Source organism: Calliphora vicina, chromosome 5 (genome assembly GCF_958450345.1).
Source record: "Calliphora vicina chromosome 5, idCalVici1.1, whole genome shotgun sequence".
Taxonomy (NCBI): Eukaryota; Metazoa; Arthropoda; class Insecta; order Diptera; family Calliphoridae; genus Calliphora; species Calliphora vicina.
This window is the reverse complement of record NC_088784.1, coordinates 109134704-109155808: the sequence shown is the minus strand read 5'-3', so window position 1 is coordinate 109155808 and position 21105 is coordinate 109134704. Positions and strand designations below refer to the sequence as shown.

The following is a 21105-nucleotide window of genomic DNA, read 5'->3' as shown; positions in this document are numbered from 1 at the left end:
TGTAGATAATTGAATAGCTTAACTTATTTATGTAAAGAATAAATATTTTGTTTATAAGCATAGACTATGTAGATATTGAAATATAAAAACAAGTTTTGACAGACGCTAGAACCAAAAACTGAATAACAAAAGTAATTGTGCATTCACCTTGTAAGAATTCGCATTGCACTGACTGTTCTACAATTCTATTTTAAAATTATTATGTAACACCTTGTTGTCCATTTAAAATGATATTATATGATATTTGAATCAGCCTGTTTTATTGTTTTTTTAACACAAACAATTTGTTTACATTTCTTGTGCCGGCATTTGCAAAGTGCGATTTTCTTTTCCAATAAAATGGAAATTGTGTGGTCGGATTTCAGTGAAACCTGTCCTATACTTAAAGAATGTGTTAGTACTTTAGAGGGGATTATATATTGTGGACAATTTAGTTATACACCATTATTTTTCAGTTGGACTCCACTGACTTGGCTCTTGAGGATGTCAGCACATTGGATTATATATATGAAATCCTATGGATGGAAATTGGAACTTTTGTGCGCAGCAAATTATCGGTAAAATTTTGGTCTTGCCTCAATCACAATCAAGCTATTACAAAATTCTACCGTGATGGAGAATCTTCTGAAGACGTTCAACTGCAGTACAAATTATTTACAAATTTTGTTAATGCAGTTAAAAATCTAGATGCTTTCTATCAATTCATCAAGACCAGCTTAGAGAGATTAGATGCAATACGAAAATTGGATCATAAAAAGTCAATAGAAAAGTTGAATGAACTATTGCGGGCATCGTTGCTGGCTCAATTGACTACACATTTTAATAATGTGGTATTCTCTTTCTACAGTGTTTCCTTTAGGGTTTTCTTTAATTTACATCAAAGTACCAGTGGAAGTCAAGGTAAGATGTGAACATATTTTACAATTATCGCAAAAAGGTGGTTTTGACCAATTGATATAAATCCTATCAGATTTATATCAACATTTCATTGATATAAATCCTATCAGATTTATATCAACAGACAACAACAGCTTTCTGGCGAAAGTAGCTCTACATAGTTACATTACAGTGTGAGCGAAAAAACCCTGCAGGGAATGGCAATAGTGAATTTGTAGTGATTTACTAGTGACATTGACCTGATGTACCCCATCCAATGTAATCTTCTATTGACATTGAAAATTCACCAGTAGACTGTATTACTACAGACTAGGTAGTTATTTTCTATATCTATTGACTGCACAGCATAATAAAAAAAACCAAACAAGGTCACCAGAAATACACTAGAACTGTTGTCTCTAACATATGCAATTGTCGATAGAGAAAGAGTGTTGACATGAAGACATATGGTTCTAGGATGACTACAGGGAAGCTACTGGCCATCACTCTTCTAAAATTGTTCCTTTTTTTCATTGATTATTAGGGAAATTTAAAATACGACTTTTCATTAAAAATACGACTTTGGATGAAAAATACTATTTTTACCATTGATGACTCCAGATATAGATCAACAATAGATAAAAAATCGAGGAAGTCGTGTTTTTTTGCGTATATCTCAGTCATTTGTGGCCCGATATTCCCGAATTTAAATAGCAACCGAACCGAACCGGGAGTATAGCGGATATATTGATGTATCAATCATATATGTATGTAAGTTATTAAGGGATTTCGGAAAGCTGATTCCAATAAACAGACGAACATGGTTATATTGACTCCACTATCTATAATGATCCAGAATATATATAATTTATGGGGTCGCAAATGTTATTTATTAAATTTAATATTTTTTTTGCTTATATGTTGGATATCTAAGTTATTAACATAGACTATAATCAAATGAATGTTATTTCATTGTTAATCAACAATGGGCGAAAATTCTTTTAAAATCTAGTTTATACATACGTATAAATCGTTAAACTCATATTACGAATGCAACTTTTTTATTCAGACGTCGAAGAATTAGATGAAAGTGGCTTGTCCTGTAAGGGTTGCAATCAGGAACTGGAGAAATGCCAGTGTCTAACTCTGTTACAGACCATAAATGAGGTTAATCAGAAGTTGTTAGATTTGGAGTTATTAGATCGTCTGGCTGGACAATCGATGACATTTTTGGTGCAGATCAGAATAAAAGAGCATATTAAGAACACATGTCTTGGTGTTTTCGACAGATCTCACTTGAAAATTCTGCTAACGGTAAATAGTTGATAAAAAATTAAAAAAAAAAAAATAAATATAAGAGTCATGGATTTTCTTCTCTAATTGTAGTGGCTAGATGAAGTGGTCATAAAATGGTTAATGCAAATATTCCATTCTAGTCCAAATGATGATGAAATGGATACAGATTCTGAGACTGGTGGCAAAAATGCAGATGTAATACAAAGTTTAAAGGTCAAATTGACATTTTATGTCTATGAGAATTTTGCTCTTAGTGTTATTAATCAATTCTTTAGTATTATTATAGGTAAGTTGAAGTAATTTAAAGGTCTTGAAATATTACAACGTTTTTTTTTTCTTAACAGATTTTCCTGATTCTATACCTGCCATAGAAGATCTTAAGATTTGCATGGAAAAAATAAATTTGCGTCGCCAAATCATTAATACTTTGAAGACTTCTTTGGAGGCTCGTATTTTGCATCCCGGAGTAAATACCATGGACATTTTGACGGGTTATGTAGCCGCCATTAAGGCCATACGTTATTTAGATAACAGCGGCGTTATATTGGAAACTGTTACGGCTCCCATTAAAGAGTACTTGAGAAAACGTACTGATACCGTTAGGTGTGTAGTGACCAGTCTTACGGAAGAGGGTCCCACAGATTTATCTGAAGAATTGGCCAAAGGCGATACTGTTAAGGAAGCAGCTGGCGGCAATGTTAATGATGAACTTAACAATTGGGAGAATTGGCAGCCAGATCCGTTTGGACTAGAGGCATCCAGTCTGCAAATGCGTACTGTGAAAACTTCACGTTCGGCTGATATTATATCAATGGTTGTGGATATTTATGGCAGTAAAGAGCTGTTTATGAGCGAATACCGCAATTTATTGGCGGATCGTTTGTTGACTCAGCTAGAATTTAATCCCGAAAAGGAAATCAGAAATCTAGAACTGTTAAAACTAAGATTTGGTGAATCTTTACTGCATAATTGCGAAGTTATGCTTAAAGATATTGCCGATTCGAAACGTATCAATGCTACCATTCACAGTGATTATAAATATGTGCAGAGTAAGTAGTTGTTGCACATTTTCTGGAACATACAATTGCATTGAAGTGGTGAATTATGTTAATTTTTTAGATAAAGAATTTGATATATCATCGTTGATAATATCAGCTCAATTTTGGCCATCCTTCAACAAAGAAAGTGTAGAATTACCTGAAGAAATAGCTAACGAATTTCAAAAATACACAAAAACCTATGAAGAGTATAAGGGTAATCGCACTTTAAATTGGCGCACTGTTACGGGCAAAGTTAACATTTCTATTGAACTGGGAGACAGGGTATTGGATATGACTGTAGCACCCACACAGGCAGTTATATTATATCATTTTCAAAATAAAAGTAAGTACATTCAGTAATAATAAATAATGTTTTGTTTTAAATGATCGGACACTAAAAATTAAGGTTTTAAAATAAAGTCGAAAAAAATGTTATGATAATCTGCAACATATCGGCGAGTAACTATAAGTTAATTTTTGTGAAAGAATTAAAGAAAGAAACTTATCACAGTGCCAACTATAAAAAATTATTTTAGATGAATGGTCATTGGATGATTTAAGTTCTTTGGTTAAAATACCACCATCTGTGCTAAGAAGACGTATGGCCTTTTGGCAATCTCATGGAATTTTAGTTGAATCTCAGCCTGGTATTTTCAAATTAATCGAAGAAGATTTGCCCAAATCGCAATTGGAGAAGTTGCCCATAAATGAAATTATAGCAGAAGACGATGATAATGAATCGGCCATGGCAAGTGCCAGTGATCAAAGAGAAGAGGAGTTACAAGTATGTTTTTAGCAATTGTCACGATATAAAAAAAAATTATAATTTATTAATTTTTCACATTTGTTTAGGTATTTTGGTCCTATATCGTTGGTATGCTCACCAATTTGGACTCCTTGCCCATAGAACGTATACATCAAATGCTAAAACTATTTGCCTCTAACGGCTTGGGCATTGAATTCACTCAAGACGATCTTAAAGATTTTCTACAGCGTAAAGTACGCGACCACAAGCTGATATATTCTGGTGGTGTTTATCAATTAGCTAAATGATTTCCCTAACAACTTAAGCAAATCACCACCACCAATAGCATTGTTTTGTTAATGTAATTTAAATTTTATATGATGAAAGAAAATTAAATAATAAATTCCATGAATTGGCACATTTGAGAAATGCGAAAACAATAAAATACGAAATAACGAAAAGAAAACAACTGAAAACTGTAAATTGTTCCTCCCAGTCTATGTAGTAGATAAACAAATACTGTTATTATGGTTCGTCTGTTAATGTACGTTTGTGACTGAGGTCTCAAGTTGGTCGGGGTATGTGAGTATGAAATCTAACATTTTATTATTATCAAGCGAATAAATCATTTATTAATAATAACGCGATAAAGTATTTATTAAGACGGCAAAAACCACAAGAAAAAGTTTAAATAAAAATAAAATAGTTTATTTAATAAATAAATATACATATAACAATGGTTTGTCTTACAATAAGATATTTAATTAACAAAGAGTCTATACTAAAAGATAATATAAAAATTAAAGAATATAGAAGGGGTTTTTCCAAGAATTTTGTTTATATGTTAAAAGAAGTTGCTAATACCTGTTGAATAAATACACGTATATTAGTATGTACACAATTAAAAAAAAGCAAATTATGCTTATAAGTGAAAACCAAATAACTATTTTAAATTGTTTTTTATATTTTTAATTCTCAAATACTGCAACAACAAACTTAAGTTTTATTTAAGTTGTATGGTCTGTGTTTTTTAAACATTTTTTGAAAATTTAATTTTTGTTAATCTAGAATAAACATTGTGCAAACTTAGTTTCATGCGAATGATGTATACATTTTTCTCCTTTTATATTTATAATTATTTCTAACATTTAAAAACGTATACGTTTTTATGAAATAAAAGTTCTTTGTTGTGAAATTAGTTTTTTGTGTGAAATTATCAAATTATCGTTTTTATGCCGCTCGTCATCATGAGTAATAGATAAGGGCATATGCGACCCCATAAAGTAGAGTCGATATAGAGTCAACTTTCCATAGCCCCCAAATAATTTACATTATGATTCATGCACTCATATATCCGCTATAGGCCCGGTTCGGTTGCCATTTAAAATCGAGAAAATCGGACCACAATGACTGAGATATAGGAAAAAACCAGGACAACCTTGATTTTTTATAGATAAAATTCTATATCTAAATTACTAAGTCATACATATAGACAATATGGATATCTAATTATAGATATTTCAAATTCCAATGATGTCACACAATGGGTCAAAATCGGGAAAAATATATGTTTAACCGGCATTTTTTTCACCAAAAAATTTTTTTTATCATAATATTGTTTTAATTAAAAAATTTAAAAATAAAATTTATTTTTAAAAATTTTGAAAAAAAATTTTTTGCGTAAAATTTTTTTCACTAAAAAATATAAATTTTTTTTTTTTAAAAATTGAAATGAAAATTATTTTTGTGATTTAATATTTGAAACAAGTTTGACTGACTAGTTCCAGGGACGGGCTGATGGGGCCGGTTTTAGTTCTGAAGGGGACTTGTCATTTTAATATGTAATGTTCCAGAAAGGTCATAAAATTTGATTAAAATACATTGATAAATTGTCAACTCTTTGCCACAATTAGATAAGTGATGTTCCCTGAGCGGCATTCAGCACACATATTAGAACGACAATTTGAAAGTAAATTGTTTAATTTGGACGATAGGATAGGATTTCATTTTATACCCTGCCAAGGTCGTCATCAACAATCTTTATTGTCAAGGTCTATTGTAAATATCATCTATTTAAAGAAAAAATATTTAAAAAAAAATTTCCCACAAAAAATTTTTCGCGATTCCCGGGGCTACGGAAAGTTGATTTCAACATACAGACTTCATGGGTTCGCAAATTAAAAATATGGAAATTACAAACGGAGACACAAATGCCAGTAATCCTTTATTTAAAAGCTTATATTTGAAAAGAATTTGTTCATTGTTGAATTAATTTGAATGATTTCATTTTTATTAATTCAAATCTATGAACTTATTGATTACAATATTTTTTTTTCATTCAATTTGTTTTTGATTTGTTTACGTTTACATTTCATTTGCAAAATTAATTGAAAGACATTTGGTCTGTTCAATAACAAAAAACTATAATTTTTGTGTGAAAATTTGTAATAATTCGTAATAGTTTTTTTGTTATTGAACAGACCAATTTACTAAATTATAAATTCAATAAAATTGTTTTGAAATGGCTTTTAAATTTGAATAAAAATACATTTAATGGTTCAATAAGAAAGGAATTCTTTATAGATTGAATGAAATCTTTTTGAAGTACTAAGGAATTAAGCCTATGATTTAATTTGCAATGAGTGATTTAACTCAATAAGAACATTTTATTGGAATTAGATATGAATGCAAATGTAATTATGTTTTAAACAATTTAAATATTTTTCAAACAAAAAACTTATGACTTGAATTTATGTTTCCTTTTTACTGGAAAATGTTATTGAAATAAAGTGTAATACAACTGCTTGACTATAATTCAAGGCTTGAATTACACTTGCTTGCAACTTGAATTCCAGTAAAAATGCTTATTGGGAATATAATGGTTTAGAGAGAGTTTTTTTTTTTTTTTTTTTTTTTTTTATTTATTTTATACTATCATCATTACAATTAAAAATATTAAAATTTGTATATAATTACATTATTTGAGATATTACTTAAAAGTATTGCAACAAATATAAACTTATTTTATTTTAAAAATATACTAAATTAAAAATATTATATGTTTACAATTTTAGGAAAAAAGATAGGGAAAACCTAGTGAAAATTTAAAGAAATTTTTTCATTAGCTCTTCTATCAACTTCATTACTGAAGTTGAGGAAGAAGTTAATATTATAAATTTCTTATAATATCATAATTTGAAGATCTGTTTCGATCTTCAAATCGTTGTGTTAAATACAAATTACTGTTTCGAACTTATCTTGGTTATACTTTCTATGGAGTCTGTTGGTTGAGAATCTTCTAGGTAAATTGAATATGATTTTAAGATTTTTATTTTGAATCACCTGCATCTTTTTGACATACGTTTTAGCACAAATTTTTGACCAGACTTGGCATCCGTATGTCATAATTGGTCTTATACACATTTTGTAGAGTAAGATCTTATTTTTACAATTTAGCGTAGATTTTCGGTTTAGTAGTGGGAATAAAGCTCTCCCACATTTTACAGCTTTTTCGCATTTTTGCAAAATGTGATGTCTGAAAGTCAGTTTTTTGTCTAATACTATTAGAGAGAGTTTCTGAAATTTTGTTCTTGAAAAAAATTGTGATGCATTTAGAAAGGTCTTTAAGCTACTCTAGGTAATTTTTCAGGTGTATTTTCACTGTAACACAACATTATTATTGAATAATAATTTCCCAAAATATTTCATATATGCGGTATAGAAGTTTTAGTTGGGATAATTCCGCATTAAAATTATAAGATATAATAAATATTAGTCAGATACATAATTGGGACATTTTAACTTTATGACCTGTTTATGTTTTAAGAACTTGAGCATGATATTTGATAATAAAGTTTAAAATTGTACACGTGCTTGTTTGAAATAAATACAAAATTAAGATAAATTTAATTGTTTATTCTTATAATACATTCTAACATGTTGTATGTATTTTTTTAGATTTAATTAGGTTTTCGCGCGAAAATATACATAAATATTTTTATATCGTGTTCCAGTATAACCAATATATACATACAAATATATGTATGTACATATGGATGTATGTATGTGCATATGTGGGCATGAATCTCGTGATACCCCTTTATTCCCCTGAAGAAGGTTAAAAATAATTATAATTTGCTTCTACAATTATTATTTGCGTTATCAATGTTTTCAGGCTAATGCTCAGTTCCATACATTTGCAACGACTAAAAATAATAATAATGATAATGGGTGTCGAGGTACAAATGTATAGGGTTCCAAGTGGAGGAGAAGTAGCAGTACTAGTACGATATACATATGTATGTATGACTGTATTAATCGTATGTATGTTTTAGTAAGGCGAATTTATTGTAATGTCGTGTAGGTTATTTGTTGTTGTATGCTTTTGTACTCAAATAAAAAGAGTTAATGGATGAATTGATAATGTTATTGTTGTTATTTTTGTTTTTGTTGTGGAAATAATATTTAATTCAATGACAAATTTGATACAACGAATAATTTCAAACAAACGGTGAGAAATGAAACTAAAACGTCAATTTAACGTGTAGTAAACAAAACAAAAGAAAACTGAATATGTTTGAATGGAGGGACATACCGACGGACGGACGGACAGACACACGTAGAAAATGAAAAAAGTAGCACCCAGTGCGCAAAATCTTGAAATGCATGTAAAGAAATGTCGAAAGTTGAAATGTCGTGAAATGAAAAAAGACACCCAACCAACTAACCAACCAACCATTCATTAAGGGTTGAGATTGAGAGTCAATTTGAGTCGAGTTCAGTTAAGTTTTCTATTGTTTTGCGACAGACCTCCCAAAGCATTCGATACACAGAGACCAAAGAGTAAAGAAATCAATAATAATATAATGTTTTTGTTAAAAATAACTTTACATCACTTGTAAAGAAGCAAGGAAGGCGGACGAGAAGAAGAAAAACATAAAATAATAAAACGCGAAAAGTGTTTGTTAGTGGCGAAGGGAGGAAATTTGGAGCGTTTAAAATCGAGTCCTTTATGTTGTAATTGTTATATTTTTTTAAAATTAAATTATTGAATTATACCTACATACATATAAAATAAATATATAAATTTAGTTTAAAATGGATTCTAGTCATCATGTTACGGTGCCACTACGTTATGGCATTAAAAAAATGAGAAAGCGTCGAGATTTAGATGCTCTTTTATCACAAAGTCATAATAAAAACGGTGGAAATGGCAGCGGTGGCGGGGGTGGAGGTTGTGGTGGTGGCGGAGCCTTAAGACGTTGTAACAATAGTCGAGGAGCTGTCTACTCCCAGGATAAACTATTAAATAATGCCTCGACAGATGACCAAGAAGATTACACTTGGGTAAGTCCTATTTGAATTAATTATTTAAAATACATTCGTTTAATTAACAACTAATCATTGTCCTTGTTTCTTGAACCAACCAACCAACCAGCAACCTAAAATTAAACAACCTCCTCATCATTGTGGCCATAATAAACAAATGATATTTCGTTTATATGGCATATTATTGTTTGTGATTACTCTGTCCATATTTGTGGGCTTCACCTATTGGTTAAATTTCAATTTACAACAACAGATCTATGAATATAGACAAAAAGTTGAACAAGGTGCGTACTTTATTTTATTTTATTTCCTTTGTTTGTATTTCTTTACATTAATTCAATTCATGTTGATTTATAGTTTCTGCCGCTAGCCAAATTTTGCCCGACACTTTGCAGGCCTGGCATGAAACTTCGAAAAGTTTGATAAAAAATCAAACATCGATGTCTTTGAAAATCACCGAACTGCAACAGTCTTTGCAGGAGTTGTGGAAAAACTTTAGCGAATATCGTTCGTCCCAAGAAGCTCAAAAAAGTTATGAAAAAGAGGAAAAAATTGTGGCCGATTTTGGGGCAAAAATCGAAGCTATCGCCACTGATGTCGAAAGTATGAAAGAGCATTATAATGCTGTTAAGGAAAAACAAACCGATTTACAGCAAGTTTTTGAAAACTTAAAGGTGAGTGTATAAATGGATATTTGAATGGATAAGCACTGACCTCAATTTGTTAGAGGTCAAAACTATCGTATTTTTGTTTTGTCACAGTTCCTTTATTTATTTGGTCTTTTGATCCAAAAACATATTACTATATAACAAAGGAGTTATTAAATTGAAGTCTTTATTAGAATAACATTATATACAAAGTGGAAAATCAGTTTTATACCCTTCACCTTCGTGAAAAGGGTATATATAAGTTTGTCATTCCGTTTGTAATTTCCACAATATAATTTTCCGAAATTATAAAGTATATATATTCTGGATCCTTATAGATAGCGGAGTCGATTAAGCCATGTCCGTCTGTCTGTCTGTTGAAATCAATTTTCTGAAAATCGGTCCAAAATGGCTGAGATATGAGGAAAAAACCAGGACAACCTAGATTTTTTACCTACTTTTAACCTATATCTGGATTACTAAGTCATTAATATAGACAATATGGATATCTAATGATAGATATTTCAAAGACCTTTGCAACGACGTATATAAGACCATAGTAAGTTAGACGGACCTACAATGGGTCAAAATCGGAAAAAAAATTTAACCCGAATTTTTTTTCAACAAAAAATAAAAAATTTAAAAAACCAAAAAAAATTTAAAATTTTTTTAAAAATTAAAAAATTGAAAAAAAAAAATTTTTAAAATTCCAAAAAATTAAAAAAACAACTTTGGAAAAAAAAAATTTTGTTTACCTAAAAATATTTAAAATTTGTATTTTGAAGTATAATTTGGTGAATATTTCTTTTTAAATACGGACCGGTTTAGCATGGTAATTTGGATTATTTATGTGACGGCATTTAGGCGATAACGCATTTGCTGTTATTTCGTATTGTATTATTTCTGTAGATTCCAATTTACTTAATTATTGATACATTTTTAAGGTTATATATAAGTTTGTCATTCCGTTTGGAATTTCTACATTTTTCATTTAGTTACAGGTAGTGGAGTCGATATAGCCATGTCCGCCTGTCTGTTGAAATCAGTTTTACGATATCCCTTAATAACTTACATACATGATTGATACATCCATATATCCGCTATACTCCCGGTTCGGTTGGTATTTAATTTCGGGAATATCGATTTTTTTATCTATTATTGATCTATACCTGGAGTCATTATTATGGACAATATGTATATCGAATGATAGACTCTTCAAAAACTTTTCCAATGGACCGACAATTAATTTGTTTTTCACCAAAATTTTTTTTGTTTTCTCCAACAAAATTTGTTTTAACCAATTTTTTTTCACTAAAAATCTTTTCACCCAAAAAAATTTTCAATACTTTAGTGAATTTTAATGAAAATCGTATTTTCAATGAAAATTCGAATTCTTAATCAAAAATCGTAATTTTAATGAAAAATAGTAATTTTAATAAAAAACAAGTAAGAGTGCTATATTCGGCTGTGCCGAATCTTATATACCCTTCACCAAATTATACTTCAAAATTTTAAATATTTTTAGGTAAACAAAATTTAATTTTTTTTCCAGTTGTTTTTTGAATTTTTTGAAAAAAAAAATTTTTCGATTGTTATTTTAAATTTAATTATTTTTTTTTTTTTAAATTTAAAATTTTTTTTTTTTAAATTTTAAAATTTTTTTTTTTTAAATTTAAAATTTTTTTTTTTAAATTTAAAATTTTTTTTTTTTTAAATTTAAAAATTTTTTTTTTTTAAATTTTAAAATTTTTTTTTTTGTTTTTTAAATTTTTTTTTTTTTTTAAAAAAAAATTCGGGTTCAAAATTTTTTTTCCCGATTTTGACCCATTGTAGGTCCAACTTACTATGGTCTTATATACGTCGTTGCAAATGTCTTTGAAATATCTATCATTAGATATCCATATTGTCTATATTAATGTCTTAGTAATCCAGATATAGGTAAAAAATAGGTCAAAAATAGAGGTTGTCTTGGTTTTTTCCTCATATCTAAGCCATTTGTGGACCGATTTTGCTGATTTTAAATAGCAAAATTCTCGAAAGCATGTCTGACCGAATTATTGAAGATTTGGATCCCGAAGATATCTGGGGTCTTCAGAAAACTGATTTCAACAGACAGACAGACAGACGGACAGACAGACAGACAGACAGACAGACAGACAGACAGACAGACAGACAGACAGACAGACAGACAGACAGACAGACAGACAGACAGACAGACGGACATGGCTTAATCGACTCCGCTATCTATAAGGATCCAGAATATATATACTTTATAGGGTCGGAAATGAAAAATGTAGAAATTACAAACGGAATGACAAACTTATATATACCCTTCTCACGAAGCTGAAGGGTATAAAAACGGATTTTTAATGAAAATTCGTATTTTAAGTGAAACATCGTATTTTAGGTGAAAAATCGTATTTTAGTGAAAAGTTGGGTTTTTAAGGTAAAACTATTTTTAAACATCCTTTAACTAAACATATTTATATGTACATATTATAAATAAGGTATATTTCTTAACCTTTGCGAAAACTTTCACACAATCACAACATACATGATACGTATGTTTGTTGTGATTGTGCGGAATAGCTTCAATGATTACTTCATAACTATAAACTTATTCTAATTTAATTTATTTTCCAGTCCAATTTTAGTGATGGTTTAAAGAATATGGCCCTACCCATCAACTACACGGAGGAATTAAAGTCATTGAGAAGCGATTTACAAACAAAAATTAATAAAATAGAGTCCAACACCAGCTACATCAATGATACTTTAACCCAAAAGTCAATTATAATGCAAGAAGAGCTAGTTAAACACAAGGTACACCACAATTACTACTCAATGTCAAACAAATTTAAAATGAATCTCTTTTGCTTCTAGACCAAATTGGATGAGTTATTTGATCGCAGTGCCAATATAACATCTCATGTAACATCACTAGAAAATTCTTGGCCAGAATACAAGCAAAAAGTCATTAATCTTGGTAACGATATACCAAGAATAGAAAAAGATGTAAGTTATCTTTATGAACTTGTGTAAAGTTTAATTTTCTAATGTTTAATTTTTCCATGCCATTTAGATTTCCATATTATCTGTGGCCAGTCAAAAAATGGAATTATCATTTAAAAACATTTGTAATGAATGTCAAAATTCTTATATCGAAGCCTTACAGCACAATATGGAAGATGAGAAGCCTGTTGAAAAAGTTCAATCATCTCAAACCAAAACGGTATTTTTTAATTAACAATTGTGTATTAATAAATTTAAATATTTTTTAAATGCTTGTTTTCTTATTTTTATTTCCTAGACAACGACCACTTTGCGCCCTGTTAATGTGTAGTATGTGATTATCGTCTAAAGCTAAACAAAATATAAATAAATACAATTTTATTACAATTGGTAGTAATTAAAACAAAACTTCTAATTCAAAATTTAAACATAATTTTTAATTCACTATTAAAAGACGATTTTAACAACCAAAAAAATTAATAATTGGCCGCCATAGTTGATAATTTTATTGTAATGTTTTAAACTTAATTGAGAATTAAAGAAACATTTTTTTTTGTTTAAATAAATAATAAAACTGAAAAGTGTGTTTTCAAATAAATGTTTTAATAATAATTAGGAACGTTCTCCAAATGCACTTTACTTTGAGTTGTGAACTTTGGTAATTTTGTAAACTAAAATAAAGTAATAGCTACGAAAGTGTAGGAATAGTGATATAATTTGCTTAGGGACAGCCTCAAAAGTGAGTAAACGCCAGTGAATTATTAAATTTTTAAAAAATAATGAAAATCATAAAAGTTTTGCTTTGTTGCAGATTATACTGAATATTAGGTCCCGTTCTGAAAAAAGGTTTAGGTTGAACTCCAAAATTTTTTCATTATTTTAAAAACATATAATTCACTGGCGTTTACTCACTTTTGACGCTGTGTGTAATCGAAAATCGATTTTTTCAACAAAAATGTTTTTCATCTAAATTTATTATTATTAGATTTGGTATTAATGTAAGTACATTTAAAGGAGAATATCTCACAATGTTTCAAACGTTTCCATATCTGTTCTTTTCAAAATTATTTACAAAATCGCAGTTTACTTTTCTTTTACAGAACTATGAAATCTAGGATGCCTGCATCACTTTGTTCTATATGTTAATTTTCGCAGTCTTCTATTAGGAACCCACAGATTTTTATTCCTAGAATTTATATTGTATTATATTAGCGATCATTTATAGTGAGAATAGCCCGATGTTAGCTATGATTATTTGATAATGATATTATGGAATGAATTGCTGACATATTTTAATTCTTTAATTAATAAGATTTTAGTGAAATAGTGAATAAATTTTCAGTTATTTTACTATCAGACCCACTGTGCAGTGCTAAGTAAACAGCATTCTCTTTCAATCAACATCATGACGATAATCCTGGAAATACAAGTCGATGAGGCTTGTCCAAATTTAAACTTTTTTGGGGTTTTTTTATATTAAAAAAAATAATAATTTAATATATAAATGAAAAATATTCATTCATTAAAGTAGAAAATATCAAACAATATATGAATGTAAAAAAAAACTTAATTTTAACACAACATGGTTGTATTTGCCTTAACATTTTCTCCAGTTTCCATGTCATTCCCCATAAAATATACAACAACCTAGTTGTTATCATTAGAACACCAACCACGTCACAGTATTTTTTTCGTTTCGTTCCCCTTTGCTTAGAGCGACACTAGTTAGTGAAGTGTGTGTTTATTGTTTTTAGTGCTGTCAGTTTAGTTTTCATTAAACTCTTCACGTTTCCTCGCGAACCGAAAAGGGAAAACATACACCAGCAAATCTCTGCTAAAAAGAAAGAAAATGGCACCAAACGCAGCCCAAGCAGTTCCACAATCACGTTATGAACCAGAAACTGGCATCAATGCCATTTTATTGGGACCTCCTGGTTCCGGCAAAGGAACTCAAGTAAGTTTTGTCTGTCATCATCAGCATGACACAAATTCTACAATTCCATGAGAGCATAAACAAAACAATTAGAAGCACATTTTTCTTGACAAACTGCCGGACAGACCTACAGAGCATTAGCCAAGCAATTCGAACGACCGACTAAAGTGATGGCAATGAGGGCAAAAGTGAAAAACTTATAATTACATAACTATTTAGGTAGATTTCTATATAAAATTCTAGGACAGGGAGGACTCAAACTTAATAGTTTGATGATTAACTTGTTTATTAAAAGAAATACAATATATTTATCTTGGAAACAATTGAACTTTGTTATGACTGTGATAACGCCAAGCTACTATATCCATTCGCCCGTTTACAAGTGGCACATGTATTTTGGATTTTTTATGCTATTTTTACGGTCAGTTCAAGGTCGTGAAGATATTTTGCCGCTTTTTGTTACAGATAACAAATTAAATTTAAGATATCAAAGACATTTTTGCATAATTTCATGTAATTTTTATACATTAGTACTTGAAAGTACCCATCATTACCTAAATAATATTGAGTAATTAGTATGTTATGCAAAACGTTGGTGGTAGGTAGGGTAAATAAGAAAGAAGGAAATTAAATTAGTTATGTATTGTTTTTTTGAAAAATCTAACAAAGTTTTGAATATTTTCCATTAATCTAAATTAATTTGTTTGGTTTTTATTATGCATTATAATAATTGAAATATGTATTAGCTTTTATATTTGTTGTTTTCAATATATACCTTTGATTGGCCTTGAAATTTATTTTCATTTTTGCTTTTAACATCTAATCAAAGTTTTGCGATAAATACTTTTATATGATGACCGAAGAAATAAGTATGTTCTTATCATTTTATTGTTTTTTTTTTAAATTTAATTTAATAAAAAAAATTCCCGGTCAAATGATTTAATATTGTTATTTGTTTAGCTATTAGATAAATTACAATATTCTTTATATTATTATTCAAAAGTTAAACAATTATTAACAAAAACAATATAGTAGGTATAACAAAATCAATAGCTAAAAGACTGCTTATCAGGCCTGTCACAGAATTCCATTCCGATAGAAAGTGGAATTAATTCCGTAATTTGCTTCTTCACAAAACGTAAAACCAAAATTTCTTTCGGAATGAAACCACTTTCAGTTTTCAAAGAGGAATTAATATTTGTTTGTATTTGTTTTTCTTTTGTTTTAAATTAAGATCTGAAATACAGAATTATTAAATATTACACGAAATTCTGAAGAACCTAAAACGAAATCGATCGGAATAAAAACTACGGAAATTCTATTTTTTTTTTGTAACTAACACTGTTAGTAACTAGTTTATGATTACTTATGTTAGATATTTGCTACAACTTTGGTATAATACCTATTAAAGGTTGATTGGAGAAGAACTTTAAACAAATAACATAATAACAGGAGGGATCATAATTCATTTTAAAGATATGTATGTTTAAGAAATTTTGCAAAGACACTTCGGAACAATTTTAAATTATATCAATATAGTTTAATGATTTGTTTAACTTTAGCAATATGGAATAGAATATTTTATGGATTTAATTTTATACAAAATACGACTGATGTGCGTTTCGACACGTACATATTTATTAAATATTTTGCACTTTGTACACAGTGCATAGAGCAATATTTATTCATTTTGAGAACGTTTCAATTATACCCAGACACAACATATTTTTTTAATCTATCGGAAAGAAAAGAATTGTAAATATAAAAATATTAAATTTAAGATAATTTATTATCATTTTTGAAAATGGTTTTTTAGTTTAATTCGATGCTATCGAATAAATTGATTACTTGATGATTAATTATATTCTGGCCAAAGTAACCATAAGTACTAACTTCCTCAATGTATTCAAACTAAATAGTTGAGAATAATTAGCACATTGAAAATATAATATTCTAGACATGGTACTGAACTGTTACCAAAATAGTTTTTTAAGATTTAATATTGTTTCCAAAACGTGCTAATTCCATTTTCACAAATTTTACAGGAGACACAAAAAACCTTTCTAAAACCATTTCTTATAAATATTTTAATGATAAATTATATGTTTAGAAAAAGTGAGTTGGCGACTTATAAGTCCTTTTTGGGGACATTTTCTTCTAATTTTTTTCTTTATTTTTATCGTTTTAACTCTGTCATTTGATTTAAAGTCCCAATTGTAATTTTAAAGGCAATGGAGTGTCGTTTAAGATATTAGTAGTCTAGGTGATAATAAATTTTAAAATATTTCCTTAAAAAATGGATGGTTTACATTTTTTGGTTAAAATTAAATGAATAAACAAACTAACGAATTAAAACAAACTGGCGCTATTATAATTAAATAATGTAGTTATACTCAATTCCATTTGACAGATATTAATTTTGAAGTTTCGACATTTTCAGCCATTTGTAGGCCGATTTTCTCGATTATAAATAGAAACCGAACCGAAGCCTATATATTGATGTATGAATCATATATGTAAGTTATTTGGGGGCTACGGAAAGTTAATTTCAACATACATTGCCATTCACGGTCTGGTTTTAATAAAATTTCCCATCGCTGTAGAGTTACACCTACTCTGAAGTTGTAGCTTGGTACCGTCAATAGAGCCGAACATTTTCAAAAAACATCAGCTAATTTTTTATCTTATTTTTTCCAAAAATTCCTCGGGACTTTTTTCACATTGAATTTGAATGGGAATAATGGGAAAAGGGAAAAAATGCCCAGGGAGTTTTTATTTATAATTGGGCTGTTTATAAATTTCCTATACTTTGATGCCATATTTAGTGACGAAATTTTCTATTGGCCTACAGATCTTAATATGAATCCCGATCTAATTGACTTAGCTGTAATCACACACTTAATATGCCAAACGAATATTTTTAAAAAAGTACTTTGTTAAAAAGTACATTATAATTCTTTTTAGCAAAGAATTAACCTTTTAAGAGTAATAAAGAAATAAAATAGAAAAAAAGTAGGTACATTTAAGAATTTTTAAAAATATTTTTTTAGAATAATACGTTAATACCACTGTAATTAATAAAAATACGCTTTCACAAAAAATACTTTTTAGGCCCCTTTGTTGAAGGAGAAATACTGTGTCTGCCATTTGTCTACTGGTGATATGTTGCGTGCTGAAATCAGTTCTGGTTCCGATTTGGGAGCCACTCTGAAAAAGGTCATGGACGAAGGCAAATTGGTATCCGATGAATTGGTGGTCAATATGATCGATAAGAATTTAGATAAACCTGAATGCAAAAATGGTTTCTTATTAGATGGCTTCCCACGTACCGTGGTACAAGCTGAGAAGGTAAGACATGATAATCAAATACAATTTGAAGTGAAATAATTAATCCGATAAAAACTTTTAATTAATTACAGTTGGATGAATTATTGGCCAAGAGAAAATCTGAATTAGATGCTGTTATTGAGTTTGCCATTGATGACGGTTTGTTGGTGCGCCGTATTACCGGCCGTTTGATTCATCCCAGCAGTGGCCGTTCTTATCATGAAGAATTTGCCCCACCCAAAGTAAACATGAAAGATGATGTAAGTTACACTTTAAATTTGTGAAATACTTTATTTATTTTAATCACTTTCCTTTTAATATTTTTTTAGTTAACTGGCGAACCTTTGATCAGACGTAGTGATGATAATGCCGAGGCTTTAAAGAAACGTTTGGAATCTTATCACAGACAAACCAAACCTTTGGTTGACTACTATGCCTTGAGAGGTTTGCACTTTAGCGTTGATGCTGCCAGAAAATCTAGCGATGTCTTTGCCCATATTGATCAAATTTTCGTTCGCCAACGTAAACACAAAATGCAATCTTGATTAGGATTGTTTTTAAGTAAATTATTTATTTAATACTTGATTTTTGTTTACATAATTTTTTTTTCTTTTGACTGCCACCACGATTTAACAATGCAGCAAATGCAACATATAATAATTTTTTCCCTCTCACGTTAAGTGGTTTTAGTGAATTTAAATTTATTATTTTAATTTAAATTAATAAAACAAGAAATTTATTTACAAAAATGAATAAACAAAAAACAAAAGCAAATAAGTAAAACACAAACAACCTGTACTATAAAATGACTAATTCCTCTTGTAAATGTGTAATAAACAAACAAAATTTTAAAACAACAAATGAAATATACTACCTAAATATAAAACAAATATGTCCAAATATATATAAAAATATACTCACTCTTACGAGTATAAGTTTGATCTTTTAAAAATAGCCTACATTATTTGCAACAACAACAAAAAAGTTAAGTAAAGTAAAGAAACCGAATACAAAATTTGTTTTGTATTCGTAAATGATACATATTGATATAGTGCATTTACAAAGAATTATAAAATAAAATGAAATTCTTATTTAGGTGTCAGCTTATATACAAACAAACAAACATACATACTTCTTTCTATATAAAATATTTGTAATTTTAGCGTTTTCTTCATAAGGGTAATTAATTAATTAATGAATAGTTTTTGTGTGTATCTTATACAAAACGAGATATAAAAAATCAAATCAAATATGTATAAGAAAACTACTTGTTATCATGGTACTATAAATAAATAAAAAAGAAAAACAAATTATTCAAAATAAACTAAATTTAGCAAATATTATTTAGTAATAAACAAGTAAAGGTATGTTTACGTTAATCAAATATTTGACGACATTATCAAAATCACACTAAAATATATTGATATTTTGTATTCCTTTCAAAAAATATTAATTTATTTAAGCAATCATGTAATAAAATAAATTATAGTTGGAAAGAACAGAAATTTTGAGGGATGCACATGTGAATTGACTGAAAAGTATGGCAATGCTTACAAAATGAATCCATTAGTGCGAAACACAATCATTTGTTATATCCCGGCAAAATATGTTTCAGGTTTAATATAACAGCGTGCTAAGCTGAGTTTAACTGACAAGTAAGAAACTAGCTCCAAGCAGCGCTTATTCCCTGTTCTGTAAACCAAATTCGAGTAACGTTTTAAATTTTAAAACGAAACCGAATATTTTGGTGTTCTGTAAATCTGGGCCCGAATTATAAAATTCAATATCGAGTAATATTGATCGTAATTTTCTTATTTGAGATTATGCCATTCAATATGAGTAAAGTAAAGCGCAATCAAAAGAGGATATGTCACACATTTTGTTCGGAATGGTTTCAATTCCGTAGTTTTTTTCCGATCGATTTTGTTTTAGGTTCTTCAGATTCCGTTCTGATTTAAATTTGACAGCGTTTTTTTATATTAAATCAAAAGGGAAGCTTTTGGTACAGAAATTGATTAAAAATTTTAGAAAAACAAATAATTACAAAGAAATATCCATTCAACTGTCATACTGTGCTCATTTTTTTAAATTAACGATTAGTATACACTGGCAATTCATTATGAATAAATTGACGCTTGAACAACGCTACCAATTTATCCAAATTTACTTTGAAATTCATTCAACGATTCCCGTAACTTATAGACGACTGTTTTATCGCAAAATTGTGTTCAGCGATGCGGCTCATTTTTGACTTAACGGGTTTGTTAACAAACAAAATTGCCGCATATGGTGTAAGACCAATTCACAACATACTCATAGAATCCATTACAACCAGAAAAATGCACCGTTTGGTGTGGTTTACACGCTGGTGGCTTGAAAAAATGAAGCCGGAGCTCGCGTTACGGTCAATGGAGATCGTTACAGCACCATGATCAATGATTTTTTTGTTAGAAAATATGAATGACATTGATCCGAGCCAGATGTGGTTTACTCTTATTTCTTAGTTTTTACAATTTCAAGTTTTATCGGTCTTAAAAAACAGCTTTTATAAAACAAAGTTTTTTTTTTAAATCGGACAACTAATTACAATGATATGCCTAAAAATATATTTGAAGATTATGGTTATTCTTCGAAATATTATGTAATGTTTATTATTTCGAGATCCGCTCATGGTCCCACTTTCAATTTTGTAAGTATTATTAACCATACAATGGCTTATAATTGAGGACAATCTTTAGAAAATGGAAAGTATCTTTTTTGAGATATCCTTTATTCAAGGATTCAATATCCAGTGTTCAAAAAAATGGATTTTTAGGAAAATATGTGAAAAAATTATATACAATTGAAATTAAGCGATTTTACACCATTTCTTATATAAAATTTGAACTTTGAACCTTGATA

General features: G+C 28.9%; 3 protein-coding genes across 7 annotated transcripts; all 3 read left to right on the top strand.

Moving 5' to 3' along the window:
• Positions 1 to 286: 286 nt before the first annotated feature.
• On the top strand, positions 287 to 4433 carry morula (anaphase promoting complex subunit morula). The gene is made up of 8 exons (XM_065510895.1): positions 287 to 393; positions 456 to 900; positions 1946 to 2190; positions 2263 to 2458; positions 2517 to 3221; positions 3292 to 3555; positions 3749 to 3996; positions 4065 to 4433. Exons 1-8 carry the CDS (start codon positions 340 to 342, stop codon positions 4263 to 4265), a joined length of 2358 nt encoding a protein of 785 aa, XP_065366967.1. The 5' UTR covers positions 287 to 339; the 3' UTR covers positions 4266 to 4433.
• LOC135959819 (liprin-alpha-1) lies at positions 4398 to 13527 on the top strand. 5 transcript variants are annotated; one of them, XM_065510900.1, is made up of 8 exons: positions 4398 to 4535; positions 9066 to 9303; positions 9395 to 9569; positions 9643 to 9959; positions 12576 to 12755; positions 12816 to 12947; positions 13015 to 13164; positions 13243 to 13527. In XM_065510900.1, the coding sequence occupies exons 2-8, from the start codon at positions 9106 to 9108 to the stop codon at positions 13273 to 13275; spliced, it is 1185 nt and encodes a 394-aa protein (XP_065366972.1). In that variant the 5' UTR covers positions 4398 to 4535; positions 9066 to 9105; the 3' UTR covers positions 13276 to 13527. The 5 variants fall into 5 exon arrangements, with proteins under 5 accessions (XP_065366972.1, XP_065366968.1, XP_065366970.1 ...); XM_065510896.1 differs by lacking the exon at positions 4398 to 4535 and adding an exon at positions 8415 to 8467; XM_065510898.1 differs by lacking the exon at positions 4398 to 4535 and adding an exon at positions 8588 to 8973 and having other exon boundaries at positions 9049 to 9303.
• Positions 13528 to 14687: 1160 nt separating this feature from the next.
• Positions 14688 to 19533, top strand: Ak2 (Adenylate kinase 2). Its single transcript, XM_065513316.1, has 4 exons — positions 14688 to 14898; positions 17989 to 18225; positions 18297 to 18464; positions 18534 to 19533. The coding sequence occupies exons 1-4, from the start codon at positions 14794 to 14796 to the stop codon at positions 18747 to 18749; spliced, it is 726 nt and encodes a 241-aa protein (XP_065369388.1). The 5' UTR covers positions 14688 to 14793; the 3' UTR covers positions 18750 to 19533.
• Positions 19534 to 21105: the final 1572 nt, after the last annotated feature.